This window comes from Protopterus annectens, chromosome 4.part0 (genome assembly GCF_019279795.1).
Source record: "Protopterus annectens isolate FY-2018-M chromosome 4.part0, PAN1.0, whole genome shotgun sequence".
Lineage (NCBI taxonomy): Eukaryota > Metazoa > Chordata > Ceratodontiformes > Protopteridae > Protopterus > Protopterus annectens.
In genome coordinates, this window is record NC_056733.1 from 1,146,488,758 (window position 1) to 1,146,507,561 (window position 18,804).

An 18,804-nucleotide genomic window follows, 5' to 3' on the forward strand; every position below is an offset into this window, starting at 1 on the left:
CAACTCTGAGATCGCACTACAATGCAGAAGATGGAAATCTTCCCATTCCGCATTATACGAATATGTCCGTTCTGAATGTTCGAAATTCCAAAAGTCGATCATATGGTCTCGGCCATATGAAAGTCAACTTTTTTGAATTTTGTAGGGAACCTATAGATATATATATATATATATATATATATATATATATATATATATATATATATATATATATATATATATATATGTATACACGTGTGTGTGTGTGTATTTGTATATATATATATATATATATATATATATATATATATATATATATATATATATATCTATAATGTGTGTGTGTATGTAGTAATGTAATAAATGTTCACATTTGTCGTAGATACTAGGTAATGAGGAAAGCACAACACTTAATTATCTGCCTTATTAAATAACTTGTACCATTTTTTTTTACTGGTTTCCATTGGAACAACCAATCTAACGTATGCTTTATACTTCATTAGTAAGTTAAACATTTGAAAAAAATCAGCATGTGTTTTGCTAAGTGGTTTTGACCATTGTTTACTCAGATTGACAAAATGTCGCTGCTCTTGAGCTGTTGAGGTGTCCTTAAAATTAATTTGTACACTGTGTAAGCCTTTGGTTTAAACAAAAAAAATAATAAAAAATACATGCTTCGCCTCTTAGCTAGGGTTAAAATATTCCTGGCGCCATAAAGTGTGCTCTTCAAATTTTCTCTTAGAACTAGCCAGTTTTTTTAGTTTTAGCACTCAAATCTGTTTCTTTGAGCTCAGCACGTGTTCATAAGCTACAAATTACTACAGCATTCAACTTTCCTCACTTGTCTAGAGGAAAACAGTTTTTGGTACTTACTAAATAATCACATATCCAGGCATGTCTATGGGTCAGCTCCCGATGTTTTCTCTCTTTTACCAGATGAATCTGGGCATCTTGGGGCAATGCAGCAATTGCCTCATGTTCACAGACAAACCTCTCCTCCTACCACCCAACACTACAACCTGTGAGAAATGCACTTATATAGCCAAACTGGAAGCAAAGCTCTATTCACCCAAGACTGGACTAGACAGTCAAGAGGAGAGGGTAAACACTTGCACCACACCACACTCATCACTAGTCCCTCAAAACAAAACCTACACCACCAAAACACACACATAGAAACACAAAACACACATCTACATTCATGGAGGCACTCAATAAAAATCTACCCAAGCAACATAGACCTCCAAAGCAGAAATGCAAGCAACATCTCCCCCCCCCCAACAACCCAGATGACACATAGCCCACAAACTCAGTGTGCCACCCAAACACAGCCCATAAAGCATAACAATGTATCCAACACTCTAGTCATAGGTGACTCTATAGTCAGGCACACTGATGTTCCACTCACCAGGCTAAACAAGGTGAAAGTTACTGTCAGCTGCCTGTCTGGTGCCAGGATCCACCACATAATGCACAAACTCAGGTCACTGCACAACAAGTACAAATATGACTCTGTCATTGACCATGTTGGTGTGAATGACCTGAGACGTACCTCCCTGGACTACATGAAAAGAGACATGGAGGAGCTGTCTGATCTTGTAGCCCAGGCAGGTATGACCCTAGCCCTGAGTAGCATCCTGCCATCACCCAGAATGATACCACAGTAAAAGGACACAGTGATTGACTTCAACAATTGGCTAAGCTTTTGGTGTAATTCTAAGGGGATCCAGTATCTGTCTGCCTGGGATGACATGATCGACAGACCATGATGCTTTGCCAGAGATGGCGTGCACCTGTCGCCCATGGGATTCCGGATACTGGCTAAGGCTCTTGCTACCCCTATAGTGCCTTTTGTTAGGCAAGGTTCCAATGACAAATTCACCACTGTAATGGGTACAAGCAAGCAAAATGTAAGGGTCATGCTACTCAGTGCTAGAAGTCTAAACCTCAAAATGCACTCACTCGAGGCACTCTTTAAAATGGAGAACATCGACATCTGTGCAGTGACAGAGACCTGGTTCAAGGCTCCAGAGAGCACCCCTGCATTACCAGACTTTAATTCATACCACACCTTTCGGCCACCTAACCTGGACCGAAACACTAAAGGCGGAGGCATGTCCATATTCATTAAGGATATCCACACCTCCAGGCTAGTTGCTCCGCATAATGCATCCGAGATTATCAAAGTGCAACTAACTCTGGGCAAGACCACAATCCAAATTGTAGCTTGCTACAGATTCCCCACCATGCCCCAGCATTCACACTCCTCATTTCTTGATGCACTGGAAAATATTGGGGTACAACCTAATACCCTAATAATGGTCGATTTCAACTACCCCACCATTAACTGGGAAAACTACTCCTCTGCAACTCTTTTGATCAATGTTTTCTGGAATGCATAAATTCTAACACCTTGGATCAACTTATCCACGCCCCCAACAGGGACAGCAATATCCTAGACCTGGTCATTACCAACATGGGCGACCGGTGTTCCACACCAGAGGTCAATTCGTCATTGGTCAGATCCGACCACAAGCTAATCACCCTAGATATCCACATCCTGCCCCACTCTCCATTAGGGAAACCGTTGTAAAATAATTTCTCCAAAGCCAACTTCATGCTTCTTAAGACAGAAGTGGCAAACTTCATGACACCCATGCAGATGGAGAATAGAGGTATGACTGCTGAATCCTACACAAGTGCACTTTATAAGCACTTACACGAGTGCATGGATCGTGCTATCCCTAACAGAACCAAGATGCTATCCTCCAAAAAAGAACCAAGATGCTATCCTCCAAAAAAGGAAGGCAATCTGGTGGTCCCCTGCCATAAACAAACTGTACAACAGAAGAAAGAAACTGCTGCAAAAAAGAGTAAAATCCCATGACTGGAGGAACTCCCTGGTCAGCCTCAGTAAGAAGCTGAGATCCCTCATAAATTCCTCCAGAGCTAGTTATGAAAACAAAATCGCCATTGTTTCTAAAGACAACCACAAAGCATTCTATAGCTATGTGAAGAATCTCAGTGGCAACACTAATATCTGCTCTAAGTTACAGCACAATGGCACTAAATATACAGAACCAACTGATAATGCCAACATCCTGGCAGATAGGTTCAGTACTAACTTTACCCCCCTCTCACCCCCTAAAGGGCCCATCTCAATACCGGAAGAATGCAGAGTTCCTGTAATCACAGCTGCACAGGTAAAAAACACACTCTCCAAAGCCAAGAAAACAGCATCCATGGGACCTGACTACATCCCAGGCTGCGTTCTACATGAACTACAGAACGAACTGGCACCCCACCTAAGTACCATGTTCATTCATAGCCTCACCTCAGGCTTTGTGACTACTGAATGGTGCGCAGTGACGGTTATCTTACTCCACAAAGGGGGATCCACCACGGACCCCGGGAACTACTTCCCCCTTAGCCTGACGAGCCTGGTCTGTAAAGCCATAGAACGTATCATCATGGAACGTATAAACAAAGACATTGGTAATCTCCAAACTCTGGACCCCACCCAGTTCGGGTTTGTAAAAGGCAAATCATGTCTCCTAAACCTGATAGACTTCTTTGAAGCAGTCACCAAAGCCGTAGATGAGGGTAAGGTGGTTCACCCAGCCTATCTAGATCTGGCCAAGGCTTTCAACACCATCCCCCACTCTGGAATTATAGATAAACTCACTAAACTAGGTATAAATCCACTAAACTAGGTATAAATCCCTATGTCACAAGATGGGTTGCCACCTGGTTTACTGACAGAACCCACACTGTGAAAGTAGCAGACTCCAAATCCGACTTCAGACCATTGACAAGTGGAGTACCACAGGTTCAGTCCTGGGTCCTCTCCTGTTTGGTATCTACTTCTCTGAAGTACAGACTAACACAGAAGGTCTTTGGTAATGAAGTTCGCAAATGATTGCAAACTAGGAGCCATAATCGAAGCTCCTAGTGATGTGGACATCCTACAAAAGGGCCTCACTGAGACAGATGCCTGGTGTCAAAGCCATGGCCTCAAGCTCAGTGCCAAAAGTGCATTGTCATCCCTTTTGGTAGAAAAACTGTACCCATGACCCATCACATAGGAAGTTGTCTACTTAACACCGAAAGTGTGATAAGAGATCTTGGGACACAGGTGGACTGTAGTCTCTCTTGATAATCACATCACCACAATAGTCAGGAAATCCTTCTACGTGGCATACCTCATCACAAAAGGTTTCTCATCCAGGAAAAAAGAGGTAATTGTTCCTTTCTACTCATCACTCATTAGACCCATTATAGAGTACAGTGCCCCTTTTTGGTATGTACCTCACAAGACATCTACAACAACTGGAAAGGCTTCAGAAATACCTCACAAAGAGGATTACTGGCCTCAAATAGATGCCCTATGCAGACCGTCCCAAAAAACTCCAGCTTTACTCCGTCACATATCGCCTACTCGGAGGCGATCTCTGCCTAACATACAAAGCTATGTCAAATGCAGAGCTGTTGGACATGCTCCACTTAAAGAAATCCCAGTCCCTCCAAGCTACATGCTCTAGGGACCTAAACTTTGTCACCACAATAAACAGAACATGTTGGAGGGATAGATTCCTGTCCCAGAAACTTCCCATACTCTGGAACAAACTACCTATCTATATCAAACAAAGCTCCTCATTGGCACTCTTCCAAGAAAAATCTTGATGATTGGATGAGAAATAGGAAATTCACCCCGGGGATCACTTCTGTGGCTCTGCTCGACAGGGGCACAGGAAAATAATTTTCTTGGGTGGCGAAAGCCAGGGTACCTTTTTGGCTAGGCTTATATAGGCCCTAGGGCCAATAGCCCAGTATCTACCTATGATCTTCATGTATATCTAGTTACTACCCTGTTATATTGCCCTGCTGTGCTGCCCTGTGAGCAGAGTGAAGTTTATCAGAAGGGTATCCATATGTTGCACTACCTCCTGCTGCCACTAAGTGGCAGTCAGGAAAAATAATGAATTCTTTCCTTGCAAGGGCCTGCCTTCCAAAAACCTAATGTCCATTGTCTGAACTGAACCCAGTAAACCTGAATAACTTCCAGACTGAACTGTTAGCGTGGAGAGCTGTGATGAACATTCTCTCATTATCTCTGTGTCTGGAACGCTCGGTGTTGTTGTCAGCGACTTCCATACTTTTTTTTGGGTGTTTTGTGTGAATTAAGGTTGTACATGTTTGAGTTCTTATGTTTGTATTGATTTGTCCGTGAAGAAGTTTAATAAAATGTAAGGAGCAAAAATCATTCTTGCCTATACCTCTCTCTGTCTCTCTCTCACTCCAAAAAGTAGTTTGTGTAATTTTCACCACTTTTTTTTTCTGTGTGATCTGATGATAAGCTGGGATGGATTTTTCTTTTTTTTTTTTTTTACAACACTTGTGGCACTGCTGGAATGGATGAACTTCCTGCTGAGTTGTCATCCTGATTTTTCAAAAAGTCAGACATTGTTCGTGTGAGGTGGCATTTTTCTTTCACTGGTTCACTGTACCCTGTGAATATTGGTTGAAATACATCAATATATAAAGCTGGTGTTTTATGCCATCCTTAAGTCTTTTTGTCCTTGAAACAGCTAGTTAATCAGGGCTCCCTATTAAAATGTTGATGCTTGAAATGCCGAGTGGCAACAAGCCAAAAAAAAAAAATGACCGAAAACACAAAAGAAGAGTGAATCTCAAAAATTGCTCTTCTCCTTTAAACTTCTTTTTATGGGAGTGGGGGGAGGGGTTGGATGTAAACTGCCATTGAACTTCCATGTGGGGGGGGGGGGCAAGCTCCCCACACCCACGTCACCAAGATCATCATTCCCTGAAAAGGGTACTATTCTGAGAAATGGCATTTTGGGTGTTATATATGCAAGTCCATTCTTTCAGTCATTCATTCTCCATATTTCAGGCTCACTCTAGTGGGTCTTGACATTTCAAACGATTATCATTGCTCAATTGTGTTTTCTGTCACAAATACGTTTATGTATTATTTAGGCCTACATCTGCTCAAATATTGTTAGAGGCTCAACGGGTCTTATACTTACCTTTGGTGCTGGGAGACTTCAGTTCACATTCCCCATCGTTGACAAAGATTACTAAGACCCCCCCCCCCCCCCACACACACACACACACACACACACACACTTCATTTGAATTTCTAGGTTTTGGGGTTGTTTCTGCCACAGAAGAATATCTTTGTTTTTCAGTTAGGGAAGCCTCATCGGATCAAAAGTATTGCATGATTTTCTAAGAAATGAGATTTAAAATTGTAAGTAAACCTGTCGGTCAGAACTTTGATGATGCAGAAGCCAGCATCCCTGTACTAGTAATGGCCTGTTTGAAGGCTTGTTCAAAGATGGAATAGTTACAGTATATACAGACGTTAGTCCTGCGCTCCCCAAGCTGGCATAGTCACTAAAGGTACTTCACATCCTTGTCAGTTACTTAGATTAGAAACTTTTTCTGTGCTGTTTTCAGATAGGAGAAATAAAGTCTTCCAGCTTTACAAAGTAAGGCTTTTTATGTGGTGTGGTTTGGTCACTTTTGGACACAGATACAGCTGTAGACTCAGACTGAGTTTACAGGTACTTTCTTAGGAGTACTCTGTATAATATTATGGCACCCTTGTCCAGGGCCAGTTTTACAGAACTATTTTGAAGTTGCACAGAATTGTGCATTGATTCTTGCATACGGTTAAGAAAAATGAATACCCTAGACACCTCCAAATCTTCATAATGTGTTTTTGCTTCAGTTTTTTTGCAGTACTTAAGATGCTCATTGCAGTCATGGATATCTCACTGAAAGCAGTATACTTTGCCGAAAAATTGGCTGATGGTGGTGATGATGATGATACCACTGGGAGGCAGCTCCTCAGTGACAATGCTGGACTTGAAATCTGTCTCCTTCAAGGAAGAAGCAAGTTTTATGTCTACCTTTTATGGTACACATGGCAACCCTTTAAACTGTTTCAGCAAGACATTCACTCTTGACTTGGGTGTTTGTGTCCCTTTACATCCTAACTGTGATAAGCACAAAGTACACATCAGAAGAGTATAGCGTTTACAGAAGGAACATCGGAATTCTCTGTCACTGGAGGACCGTATTTCATCCATCCCAGCAGTACTTAATGAGCTCCTGTCATGAACACAATGTCTGCTTCTGGGTTTGCATTTTATTTCACTGAATTGTAAAACACATTTTTTTCAGACTTTTTTTTTGTGCTTGTGTCTTCTGCTTCTGTTCGGGTACTGATGGTTTAGTTATCGCAAAAATATTTTTTCTGCATCAGTATTGAGTTGTGAAAGTAGCAGCTGTAATATCTTTCCAGGCATACTTTGAGAACCATAAAATAGCACTATGGCGTGATAAGCAAGCAAGGGGAACACGCACTTTTTATATTTCTAAAACTCCCAACAAATTTGAGTTTTGCCTACAAATGAAAGCTTAACAGGTTCACTGAAAGTCTATGAAGGGCACTTCAGACAAATTCCAGCTACATATTGGAATACATAACTTGCACGTACCATTCTTGCTTTCCACATTCTGTCTGTAAAATCGATATTTTATCTTTCCAAGTGGCTCATCTAACTTGATTATGTATTGTTGACATTCCTTTGCTTCAGAAAGTTCTTTGTGCAAAAGTGATTCCACAGGCCTTTTTAATAATGCCAAAATAGCCAAGCTAGGCATGGTTTAGTCTCCTACAGGCATGGGTGCCATCTTGTTTGGGTTCAAAATGGTAAAATCCCACTAGTAATAGGACTGATTCATACTTATCAACCGTCCACATTTTTGCAGATTGTCCAGATTTTTGCCTCATATTTTTGTATTGCCTCGTATTTTTGTATTGTTTCTCATAAAATGTGTATTTTTTCCGACAAATCATTGAGGATTGAAAGCACTAAATAACAGATATTTAAATTTCAGACTTCATATTCTTCAGAAAATACAGACTTAATGCAAAGCCTGTTATGCTAGCAACTTTCTAAGTTTATAAATGTTCCTATTCTTAAGTCTTTGTCTCCCCATTACTCTTGGCTTTCTCCAGGTTTTTGTGCTAAGACATTGGAAGGTAAAAACTGAATTAAAAAAAATGTCTGTAAGCACAGTCATAGTTTCCCTATTTTATTTTTTATTGTATTAGATCATTTTAATTGTACAGGCCCCTCCTCCAAACTTATACCCTGTGTAACTGTTTCTATTCTAGCATGTACAGTAGGGTTGCTAGCTGTCCAGAATTCCTCTGGACTGTCTGAAATTAAGGGACATGGTGCAGAAAATGGAGACTGCCTTTTCCGGACAATGTATTTTCCAGAAAAAAATAAGTTCATTTTATTAGTATCCCCTGCATCTTACATGGAGCACCAACACCGAAGCACATTTTCTGCTAAAATGTGATCTTTTGTCAAGCCATGATTTCAACCAACATAAAAGACCCATTTCCACTTTATTACCAAAATAAAGACTCACTGCCACTGCATTGTAGCCACATTTACTGTTTTATGTCAAAGTCATGTGTTGAAATGCAGTATTAGAATTATTGCAATATTCAGAGTTTTTTTCTTTTCGCTAAAACAGAGGGACAGTTGATTTTTTTTTTTTTCAGGACACAACTGCCCAAATCAAGAGTTCCTGTAAAAGGAATGACAGACGGTACTGCAGTATACTTAGTAGTGACTATGCCCACCTTGTCTGTTGTGTAACTGACTTTTTCAGGAGGCAGAGAATAGTGGGGTCAAATCTAAAAGTTACCTACGTCTCTGTATGTGTCGTCTACCTGGCAGGAACGTTCACATACATTAACTGTGTGGGTGTATACAAGTGTACCTGTGAACTCTAAGGAAAGAAAAAACTTTTAATTTGTCACACTTGGACGGCAATGAATTGGTTTCCCTAATGTGACATCTGCATTAAGAAACTTGTGTCAGGTACCCACAAGCAGCATAGCTTTGATAGGTGAAGTATTTTTTTTTTGGCTCTTTTGTTGTTCTGGCTTACGGATGAGTTTCAACTTTTGTGGAGGGTGAAGTTAGGGTTTGCAGTATGGCTGCTTCCAGTATGACAGGTGTGAGTGGCTGTGGAAGTACTAGCCCATGTCCTGATGATGAGTTCAGTAAGTATCGGTCACCGCTCATTTCTAGATATGCTAGCAAAGAAATGTCTCACAATTTTAGTGAGCAAAAGAAATTTACAACTTGAAGAAGTTATGGCGTTGCTTAGCCAAGGCAGAGAAGGTATGGGCAATTCTGTAATTATTTTGGAACAACTGCAGATGGGATCAGACATTTATGCTGCTTGGCTTTTGCTGTATCGGTAAATATAGTTCTATATCAGCTGTTGGGACTGCAGTTCTAATATGGATAGAGGTACGTGGGTGGACGGGATTTCTAATAAAAACAGTCTTGTGCACATGTTGCACTAGTAACGTTATAACATAAGGCTTGTGACATTTATCTTAGCAATAGTCATTACTTTTTATAACGGTAAGATGTACATCAAAACAATGATATGCATCCTCAACTGTTGCAATAATTGTCTTCATACTGGCACTTTTCATATACTCCCAACAGCAAAACACTTATGTTGTTTATTATTCAGTATTTATTTATTGTACTACTTGTACATATACTTGCATATATTAACAAAAGTTAAGAATAAATTGGTTGACGAGTTAGGGTGCCCATCTTCTTGCATACTGGATAAGCATAACATAGATGTCATAGCCAAGGTTTTTGGAATTGCATATTGATTTTCGGAAAGTAGTCCCCATTAAAAATTCCTGCAGTGACAGACTTGAATGAAAGCAAAAACTATTTAGACCATTATACAGGTATCCATTTCAACAAATGTATAACTATAAGCCATACTGTACAATACAGTAACATAGATAATGTAAAATTTATCATAATAATCGCCTGATCGTCTTTGTTAAATTTAAACTTTATTAAGTAAAATTTTGCATGTTGGGTACCATTAAAATTACACACATTTTGCTTTCACGTACATGACCAGAGTTTCTGACACGAAAAGGTGGCGACCTTAATGTACAGTAGCCAATTAAGCAGAAGACATAACCAAGTAAATCTGATGTAATTGGTGGATTCTTATCGAAATGTCAAGATTTGCAGTTTGACCAACAAAAAAAGAAGACAGAAATTCAGGATAAGAGTGCGTATTGAGCATTAATCTTCTCCTTTTTTGCAAAACATATATGTACCAACTCCAAGATCAACATACCTCAGAGAACAGGGAATATGCTGAGAAATGGCAGTCTTAGACTTAGTATCTGTAACTGTGGAATTTGGTCTCCATGTTACAAAGAAGCATAGCTGGTTCAGCCACCAGGACCAGTGTTGTGAACCAGCACCCCAACCCTTCAGCTTCACTGTACTAAGCCAATCAAAGTCAGATTTTTTCCCCTTCCCCAGCTCTTCCATTGAAGAGCAAAAGAAAAGGACATTCCTTTTACTGGTACACCAGTCAGGTGGACAGATGCATGGCACCCCCCCCCTGGCCAGTCATTCAGATCCTGTTTCTCTGCCTTGCCCCCAACACTCCTTCAACAAATTTTATTAAAAAAATAATTTCTTCTTTTAAACATTTGTACACAGTTGCCACAGTTTATACCCTGCCTGCATGGAAACAGTGCTCGTGTTTTAGTTACCCCAAAAAAATAATAATTCTTTATAAACTGTAGCAAACTGTTTGCTACAAATGTTGCAATAGTTGCTGCAGTTTATACCCTGCCTGCACGGAGCACTATGTCTTATTGGTTTTAATTTAAAAAAAAATACTTTTTTTTTTAACTTGTGGCAAACTGCTTGCTAAAATGCAGCTACAGTTTAGACTACACGTGAAGCGCTGCAACACTCAGGTTTCACCACAAATGCAATACCTGGTTTTAAAAACTGGTGTTGCATTAAAGAGAGATCGGGATTGGCTGATATGCCCCCAGCACTTTGCTCTCAGCCCTATTTACATGACTGTTTCAAATCATTACCATAATTGTCTGCTTCAGGTTGAGCTGCAAATCTTCTGGTTTCTGTATATTTAATCAAAACAGAGCCACTTCTGAATCTCGAAGTACTGAAATAATGAATTTCAGTATCTCGAGACTAGACTACCGAATGTCAAGAACAATGAAAATCCACAGTACTGGTGTGCAAAATATCGAAAAAAAAAAGAATACAAGTAAATATCCAACCCTCCCCCAACATAAAAACAAAGAAACTCAAGACAATAACACTGCTATACATTTTTGCAGGGGGGCAACTCCTGCACCCTACAGCCCTGCTATTTGTATATAGTAACTCTGAAGTCACATTAACACAAAAAAAAAACAACATACCTACTTTTATGCACCCTACACTCCCATTACACACTGTCATGCTTACACCCACTAGAAACACATACACTACACATTTATTTATTTATTTTACATTTGTTGACCAGGATAGTCTGACTGAGCTGAAATAGCCCTTTTTCAGCAGAAGCCTGGGGAGAAAAGCTCCGCATACATTTACATTATGTTTAAACATAATCAAATAAGATCAATTTAAACGTAATAATATAACAAAGTATAAGGGTTTAAAAATAAGCATGAGAAAATCACAGCAAAAAGTGAATGTTTGTGTACATAAATCACCACTTTTCAACACTTATACACACGCACTCTCACCTTCCTACCCTAACCTACTCCTAAAACATTCCAAAAAACTAAAACAAACCATATTTCTACCCAAAACTTTTACAAACTACAAACCTACCTGAATCTCTGAACATAACCACATATCGGTCACCATTTTCACAACCCAGAAACCACTAAACCTTAAAGGGTACAGCACACTACGAAAAACAGACTGGACAACAACTATTGCAGATTCAGCCAACTCAGTTTTCTAGAACTGCACTTTTGGCATTCTGGTCTCAAGATACTGAAATTCGAACTTTTACTATTTCGAGATTCAGAAGTGGACCCATCAAAACAACCTCAGTCAAGTTGCTTTTCATTTATATTTTTTCCATTGTTAAGGAAAGAAAACAAAATAAAAGTTAAAAATTGCAGAGTTGTAAAGCTTCATTTATTGTATGTGGGGTAAACTCCCAACATATATGTACAAAGCGGGAAAAGGTGTAAAAATTCACTCCATTGTACTACTGTATCATTTCATAGAAGTAACCATGGTTTTGATCAACAGCAGAAACAAAATAATGCTAAAGCTCCTCCATTGGGTAAGGGGGGGGGGGTCTTCATGCTGGTACCAGGTTTGCAGATGTTTTAAGTCAGTTTGTGGTGAGAGTTACTGAAATAGGCTTTTTTTATTCAACTTGTGTTGCAAGATGCAAGTTGATTTTCCAGGTAGAAATTTAAACTATTTTTTTCTGTATATAAGCAGCCTTAAACTTGGCTAAAGACTGTTTCCAGCTCTTGTATGGTGCAGTGACTATTGTGCAGCCATAAAGCACTGAACATTTTTTTAGATTCACGAGATTCAAACTGTAAGTAACAAATGAGACTGTGTCATTGGTCAGGATGGAGGTGTGGGAGATTACAGTACCTGTATACAATGACTGTGAAACTTTGCTTACTTTTTCTGTTGTGTAGAATCACACAACGTCTTGTTATCCATAATGAAACTCAAGTCCAAGAGAACTGAAGAGGCACCATAAAGCATCAAGAAACTGCAGTACAAAAATAGAATAGTTTCTCTAGCAGTGGTAAGACAGACAACAGGGGTAAGAGCATATATCCTCTTACAGGTGAGACTAACTTTTTTTTGAGAAATAAGACATTACACATGTTAAGGTTATAATGCTCAAATGTTAATAGCTTCGTTAACGATAAGACCAGGATACTAGTAGGGAGAGTCATTTGACATAGCAGCAGATTTCTGTGGGCATTTCTGCTATTCAGAGTTGATGTACTCCTACAAATCTGTAAGGCTGAGCCAGAAAGTCGTGAGTCAGTCTTGCTAATGGAAAGTAGACATTTTATTTTCAACCAACCACTTTTGAAAATTCAAAATAGAGTGCTTGGCTCGCTGAAGAGAGTATCTTCAGATAACTTGTCTGCAGGTGTTTATCCATGGGTTCATAGGTTCATAGATTAGTACTAGGCTACTGCCCTTGTGGGCCATTTTAAGCATAGCCAATTAACCCATATGAGAATCAAACCCTGCACCTTGTGTCTTCAAGGCAAATATCTTACCCATTATGTCAAATCCTTGTTGTTAATGTAGGTTATATTTTCTTAAAGGGAGTTGGTAATATTTAAATACTATAAAAAGTGAACAGAATCATTAACATGTACATGTGGAGTGTTGGTGAGAACTAGGAAAGAGTCAGCAAGGTTTGTCCCAAGATTGATTCATTCATTGCCTTCATATTTTATAGGTGTGCACTAAAATTAGGTAAACCATAACCAGAGATTTCAAGATAACAACACTTTAGATTAAGATGTCAGTATTAGTAGCAGTTGATTGAAAGCTGTGGTAATTACACATTCATTGCCACTGGCAGGCAAGGAGGGGCAGTCATGGTTCTGAAACCCATATGGAAAATGGTGCTGCTCCGCGCTGATGACATCCCTTCTTAAATAAAAGGCAATTGATATGTGTGCTGCCATGTAACATTTTAAAGGAGAATTTATTTTATAATTTAGAATTGTTGTCATAAAATTATGTGGTTGTCTAATAAGTAATTGTAAAATCAGAGGAGTTTGATTCGAATTGCAAAGGAAAAATTCCATAAGCACATACAAAAAAATTAGTAAGTGGTAGTTTTTGTAAAGCGTAATCACCTTTGTTCTTGTGTGATATTATTTTTACCCATTATGGATTTTTTTATTTTAGCTGTATTAAAATATCTCTTATTTTGTGGAAAACATTCTGGCATACAGGCATGTAATACACGTTATCAGAGTCAGGTAGGAGTTACCAGCTTCAGTAAGCCAGTTAATGATGGGGAAATTGGGATTGTTTAAAGTTACACATTTTTCAGTGCCACATACACAATCCTTCGCGCATATCGCATGACTTCATATCACATGACTTCATTGTGCATTTGGAGTGGAGAAGGCCATGGCTGTGACTACTGTATGTGGGTTGTATGCTACATGATTGTGTGTGTGTGTGTGTGTGTGTGTGTGTGTGTGTGTGTGTGTGTGTGTGTGTGTGTGTGTGTGTGTGTGTGTATATATATATATAATGTTTGTGTGTGGTTTATCTACTGCTGGTTATGATCATTAGTCTACAAATAATTTCTCAAGCTGCTGGTTAACTATATTGATCAAATGAGTTTTCAGAATCCATTTTTATGGTCAAAACTCAAGATGGTACTTCTGTGATAGGGTAGTGATCTTGTATGCAGCTCTGTGGTGTATTCTAAGTGACTGTCATTGTAGTTTAGTGTGTAAGGTAGCAGACTACAAAAAATGCTATGTTAAGCATTTCAGAGGTTTGATTCCTGTAATGACAGCTTAATGTTTTTTCATAGATTTTTTCACTTAACTTTTGCACCACAACATGTAGGGTCTTTTATGCAGTAATGTATTTTTCATGCTACTATTGTAAACATATGCCTCACGTTTCTTAATAAAATCCATAACAAAATACATTTTCCTAGGTTGACATTATGGAGCTTTCAGTAATCTTTGAACTTTATTTCTGCGGATGTTTGCATACGGTAGCATGGACACCACCCCTAGATTGTAATTGGCTGCACCACTGTGCATGAATAGGGATGCATCAAAGTCTATGGATGCATGCAAATGCTATCCCTGTAGAAATGTTACTGGGAGATAAAGTTCATGTATGTGGGTGTAGTCCTAATAAAAATATTTGCATACCATTTTTATAAAAAAAAAAACCTGTAACAAGAATGATTGGATGAAAATCCTTTTCACATACACAATTTTTAAGGAACACTTTAACATAATTCTGCAGTTCTGAACACATCACTTTACCAGACCATAGCTTTTAAGTCATGTTTGATTCCATTTTTTTCAAATACCTTTAGTAACTTCACATAATGCAAAGTGACATGGATACACATACAGTTATAAAAAAACAGACTGTTAAATATATTTTTTTCCTTTTCATGTAGTATAGATGTGTTTTATTTCTTAATAATTACTATTTCATTTAATATTAGTTAAATTACTCTAGTCGTACCTTCCCTGAAATTTCAGTCCTCCTCCTCCTGAACATTATTCTGCATGTACTTGTTGCCACAGATTCCTTTTATTTCTATGTAGTTTACTGCTCTCCTCTCTATATTAAAGATCCCACTTTCAGTTCTTTTCTCTTGTTTAGAATATTCAATAATCGCATTATAGATGGTTTGGCATTTAATTTGCATTTTGTAATATTTTTTGGCAGCTAACAGCATTAAACTTAGTAGGGGGTTGCTGTGACTTCGACTTGGCAATTCTGTTTCTTTATTCCAACTCAATAGAATAATTTCCTTAATTAAAATAATTTGGTCCCCCAACATTTCTGACAAAGTACCCAGTAGGGAATTCTTAAACTCTGCCAACTTGTTATATTCTTAAAAAAACAAGTTCCCAAGTACAACTGCATTTCCCATCACACTTCCAACAATTGCTGTTTACCTTAAATTTATGTACAGAACAATTCTCTGCTGCTGTGACTGTCTAATTGGGGTATAAAATTACCTATGCGGACACTTCAATGCCAAAATGTTAAGATTTTCATTCATACTTGGGAGTTGTACAAATGTTCCCCCATTGTTCCTTTGAGAAAGGAGAGGGGAAAGGCAAACTAACCTCTCTTGATTGATTCTTAAAATTATCATGCATTATAGGTTCATAGGTTATTACTATGCTAACGATCATTAGGAACCTTACAAGCCTAGCCAAGCACTGCAGATGCACTTGGATCCCACATGTCATGGGCATCCATATGTGGGGGAGGGGCATGTTAGTAGGGAGGTAACTAAGGGATTGGGGGGGGGGGGTGTTAGGATAATACTTTTCTTATTGATGGCGTGTGTCCCATCCAGTTGTCATGGTTTTTATTTGAATAGGGTTCAGGATGAACTGTCTTTTATATGGATGGGGAGCTTATTCCATACCGCAGGGATCTTTTGGGACATATCTATCTCTCCAGCTTGTTCTGTTTGTCACAAAAGAAGTTCAGATCCCCGGATCTAGTGTTTTCTAGTGCTGTTTCTTTTGTGCATGTGTAACTGATCCATCAAGGCTGGGTCTGAGGAAGCACACTGTAAGCCAGGCAAAGATCCTCTCTCAACAGCCTGTAGGAGACCGAATACAGAGACTTTATGCGATCATTGTAGGGCGGAGTATCCATGCCCCGAATTTTCCTGGTGAGAAACCTTTGATCTTCCAACTGTTGCAAGTGTCTGAGTAGGTACATGCCAAAGGGGTCATTGTACTGTATGAAATATCTGATAAAAGCCAAGTAGAGTAGCACTTTTAACTTTCTTGGACCTGAATGCCATACCTTTACCTATAAGTAGGGTGACCTAGAATGATTTTCTTAGTATCTTAGCTATGTGTTGGTCAAAGGCCAGATTGCCGTCCACGTATGTTTCCAGATTCCTTACTGCTAGATCAACTCTTGAGTGTTTAATTGATGGAGTAATTAACTTGGGTTGACAGTTTCTCAGTGGACATAAATAATGGGTTTTTTGGCATTGAGTTCTAAGCCATGGCTTTGTCACCAGTCATTTGTGTGTGTTATACCTTCTTGCATGATGATGGTGTTTTGGGGGTAATCTGTAATAGCTCCCAATTTGCAGTCATCTGTGAACTTGGTGAGCCAGGGACCTTGAACATTAGCCTTGACTTCCAAGAAGTAGATGCCAAAGAGGTGCGGGCCCTGCACAGAGCCCTGGGCTAGTCCACTGGTGACTAGTCTCGTGGTCGAAGCAGTAGCACCAATCCTGACTTCTTGGGTCCTGTCTGTGAGCCAGCTGGCAGTCCAGTGAGTCATGTTAGGGATCTGTGTCCAGCTCAGAGAGCTTGACAACAATGTTCCAATGGGGTATTGTATTGAATGTCTTGGTCAAGTCAAGATACACCGTATGCACTGTTTTGCCATCGTCCTTTGCATTGGTGACCTTCTCAAAGAAGTCTATCAAGTTATTTAGGCAGAATCCTTTGTCTCTTTTCATATAGTCCAGTGTGGTATGTCTTAGGGCATTTACACATACATGGACTATGATAGAATCGTATTGGTACCTGGGGTGCACTGACTTGAGTGCATGCATAATATTGCTGATCCTAGCTCCAGATAGGTGACTAACTGTCTTCTCCTTGTCTAACCTGGTGAGTAGGCCACTAGGGCAGCTAGGACAGGGCAAAGGGGCAGCTGCCTCTGGTGCAAATTGCTAGTGGGGCTCCAACTGGCCAATTATGATCTCTCTTAAGGCATACTGGCTTCTAAAAGCCTCCATTGCATTCTCAGTCAAACCTGAACATTGTAGCGAGTTTTAGAGGAGGGAATTCCAAGCAGGGAGGATAACAGACGTACAAGGATAAATAACAGATTGAAGACTGGATGGTCTGACGTGCTTTTAGAAGGTTATGAAATTTAGGGTAAAGGGAGGTGTCCTTAAGACCTCTTAGTTTTGTAGTCGGCCATGTTGAAGGGATTCATAATGGTTAGGGTCATAGGTTCATAGGTTCATACTAGGCTATCTGCCCTAGGGCATTTATAAGCCTAGCCAGAATGTGTTTGGCTTTCGCCACCCATTTTAAATTTATTTTGCTATGCCCTTTTTCGAGGTTAATATACTGTGCCTCTGTCTAACAGTGACACAGAAGTGATACCCGGGGTAAACCTACGATCTCCCATCCACTCATCAAGATTCCTCTTGAAGAGAGTCATTGAGGGACTCTGCCTAACCTGAACTGGGATTTTATTCCAGAGTGAAGGGAGCCTCTGGGTTATGAATCTGTCCCTCCAGCATGTCCTATTTATTTCAGTGCTGAGGTTCAAGTCTCTCGAGCGCGTAGCTCGATGGGATTTGGATTTTCTGAGGTGCAGCATGTCCATTAATTCCGGGTTGGACATGGCTTTATACGTCAGGCACAGATCGCCTCTGAACAGGCGGTATGCCACTGAGTAGAGCTGGAGTTTATTTAACCGGGCAGCATATGGCATCTGTTTGAGCCCTTTGATCCTCTTGGTGAGGTACTTTTGGGGTCTTTCTAGTTGCTGCAGGTGTCTGGTAAGGTACATCCCAAAAGGGGCATTGTACTCAATTATGGGCCTGATGAGGGATGAGTAAAGAGGCACGATGACCTCCCCTGATCTAGATGGGAATCCCTTCATGATTAGGTGGGCTGTATAAAATGTTTTTCTAACCACTTTGGCCACGTGGTTGTCAAATGACAGATTGCTATCAACTTGGGTCCCCAGGTCCCTAATTACTTCTTCTGTACTTAATGGATTACCACCTATGTGGTAATTTGTGGGCACTTTGTTTTTGCCAAAGGGGATGACTATACACTTTTTGGCATTTTGCTTGAGGCCATGGCTCCGGCACCAGTTGTCTGTTTCTATGAGGCCCTTTTGGAGGATGCTTGTGTCGGCTGGAGAGTCGATTATGGCGCCCAGTTTGCAGTCATCTGCGAACTTGGTCAGCCACAGTCCTTCCGTGTTGGCCTGTACCTCCGAGAAATATATACCGAACAAGAGAGGTCCCAGGACTGAGCCTTGTGGGACACCACTTGTAACTGGTTTGGAGTCTGACATGGCTCCAGCAATTCTAACCATGTGGGTTCTGTCCTTGAGCCAGTTTGCAGTCCATCTAGTGACATAGGGGTTTATATTTAAG

The 18,804-nt window shown here is 39.8% G+C and overlaps 1 protein-coding gene across 1 annotated transcript in view; it reads left to right on the forward strand.

Moving 5' to 3' along the window:
• The first annotated feature begins 9,024 nt into the window (after positions 1–9,024).
• The window catches only part of ERGIC1 (endoplasmic reticulum-golgi intermediate compartment 1), an 864,031-nt gene continuing 854,251 nt past the window's right edge, over positions 9,025–18,804 (forward strand). Inside the window, exon 1 of the mRNA XM_044069870.1 lies at positions 9,025–9,094. Within this exon, the coding sequence (XP_043925805.1) occupies positions 9,025–9,094 (70 nt within the window). The remainder of the gene's footprint in view (positions 9,095–18,804) is intronic.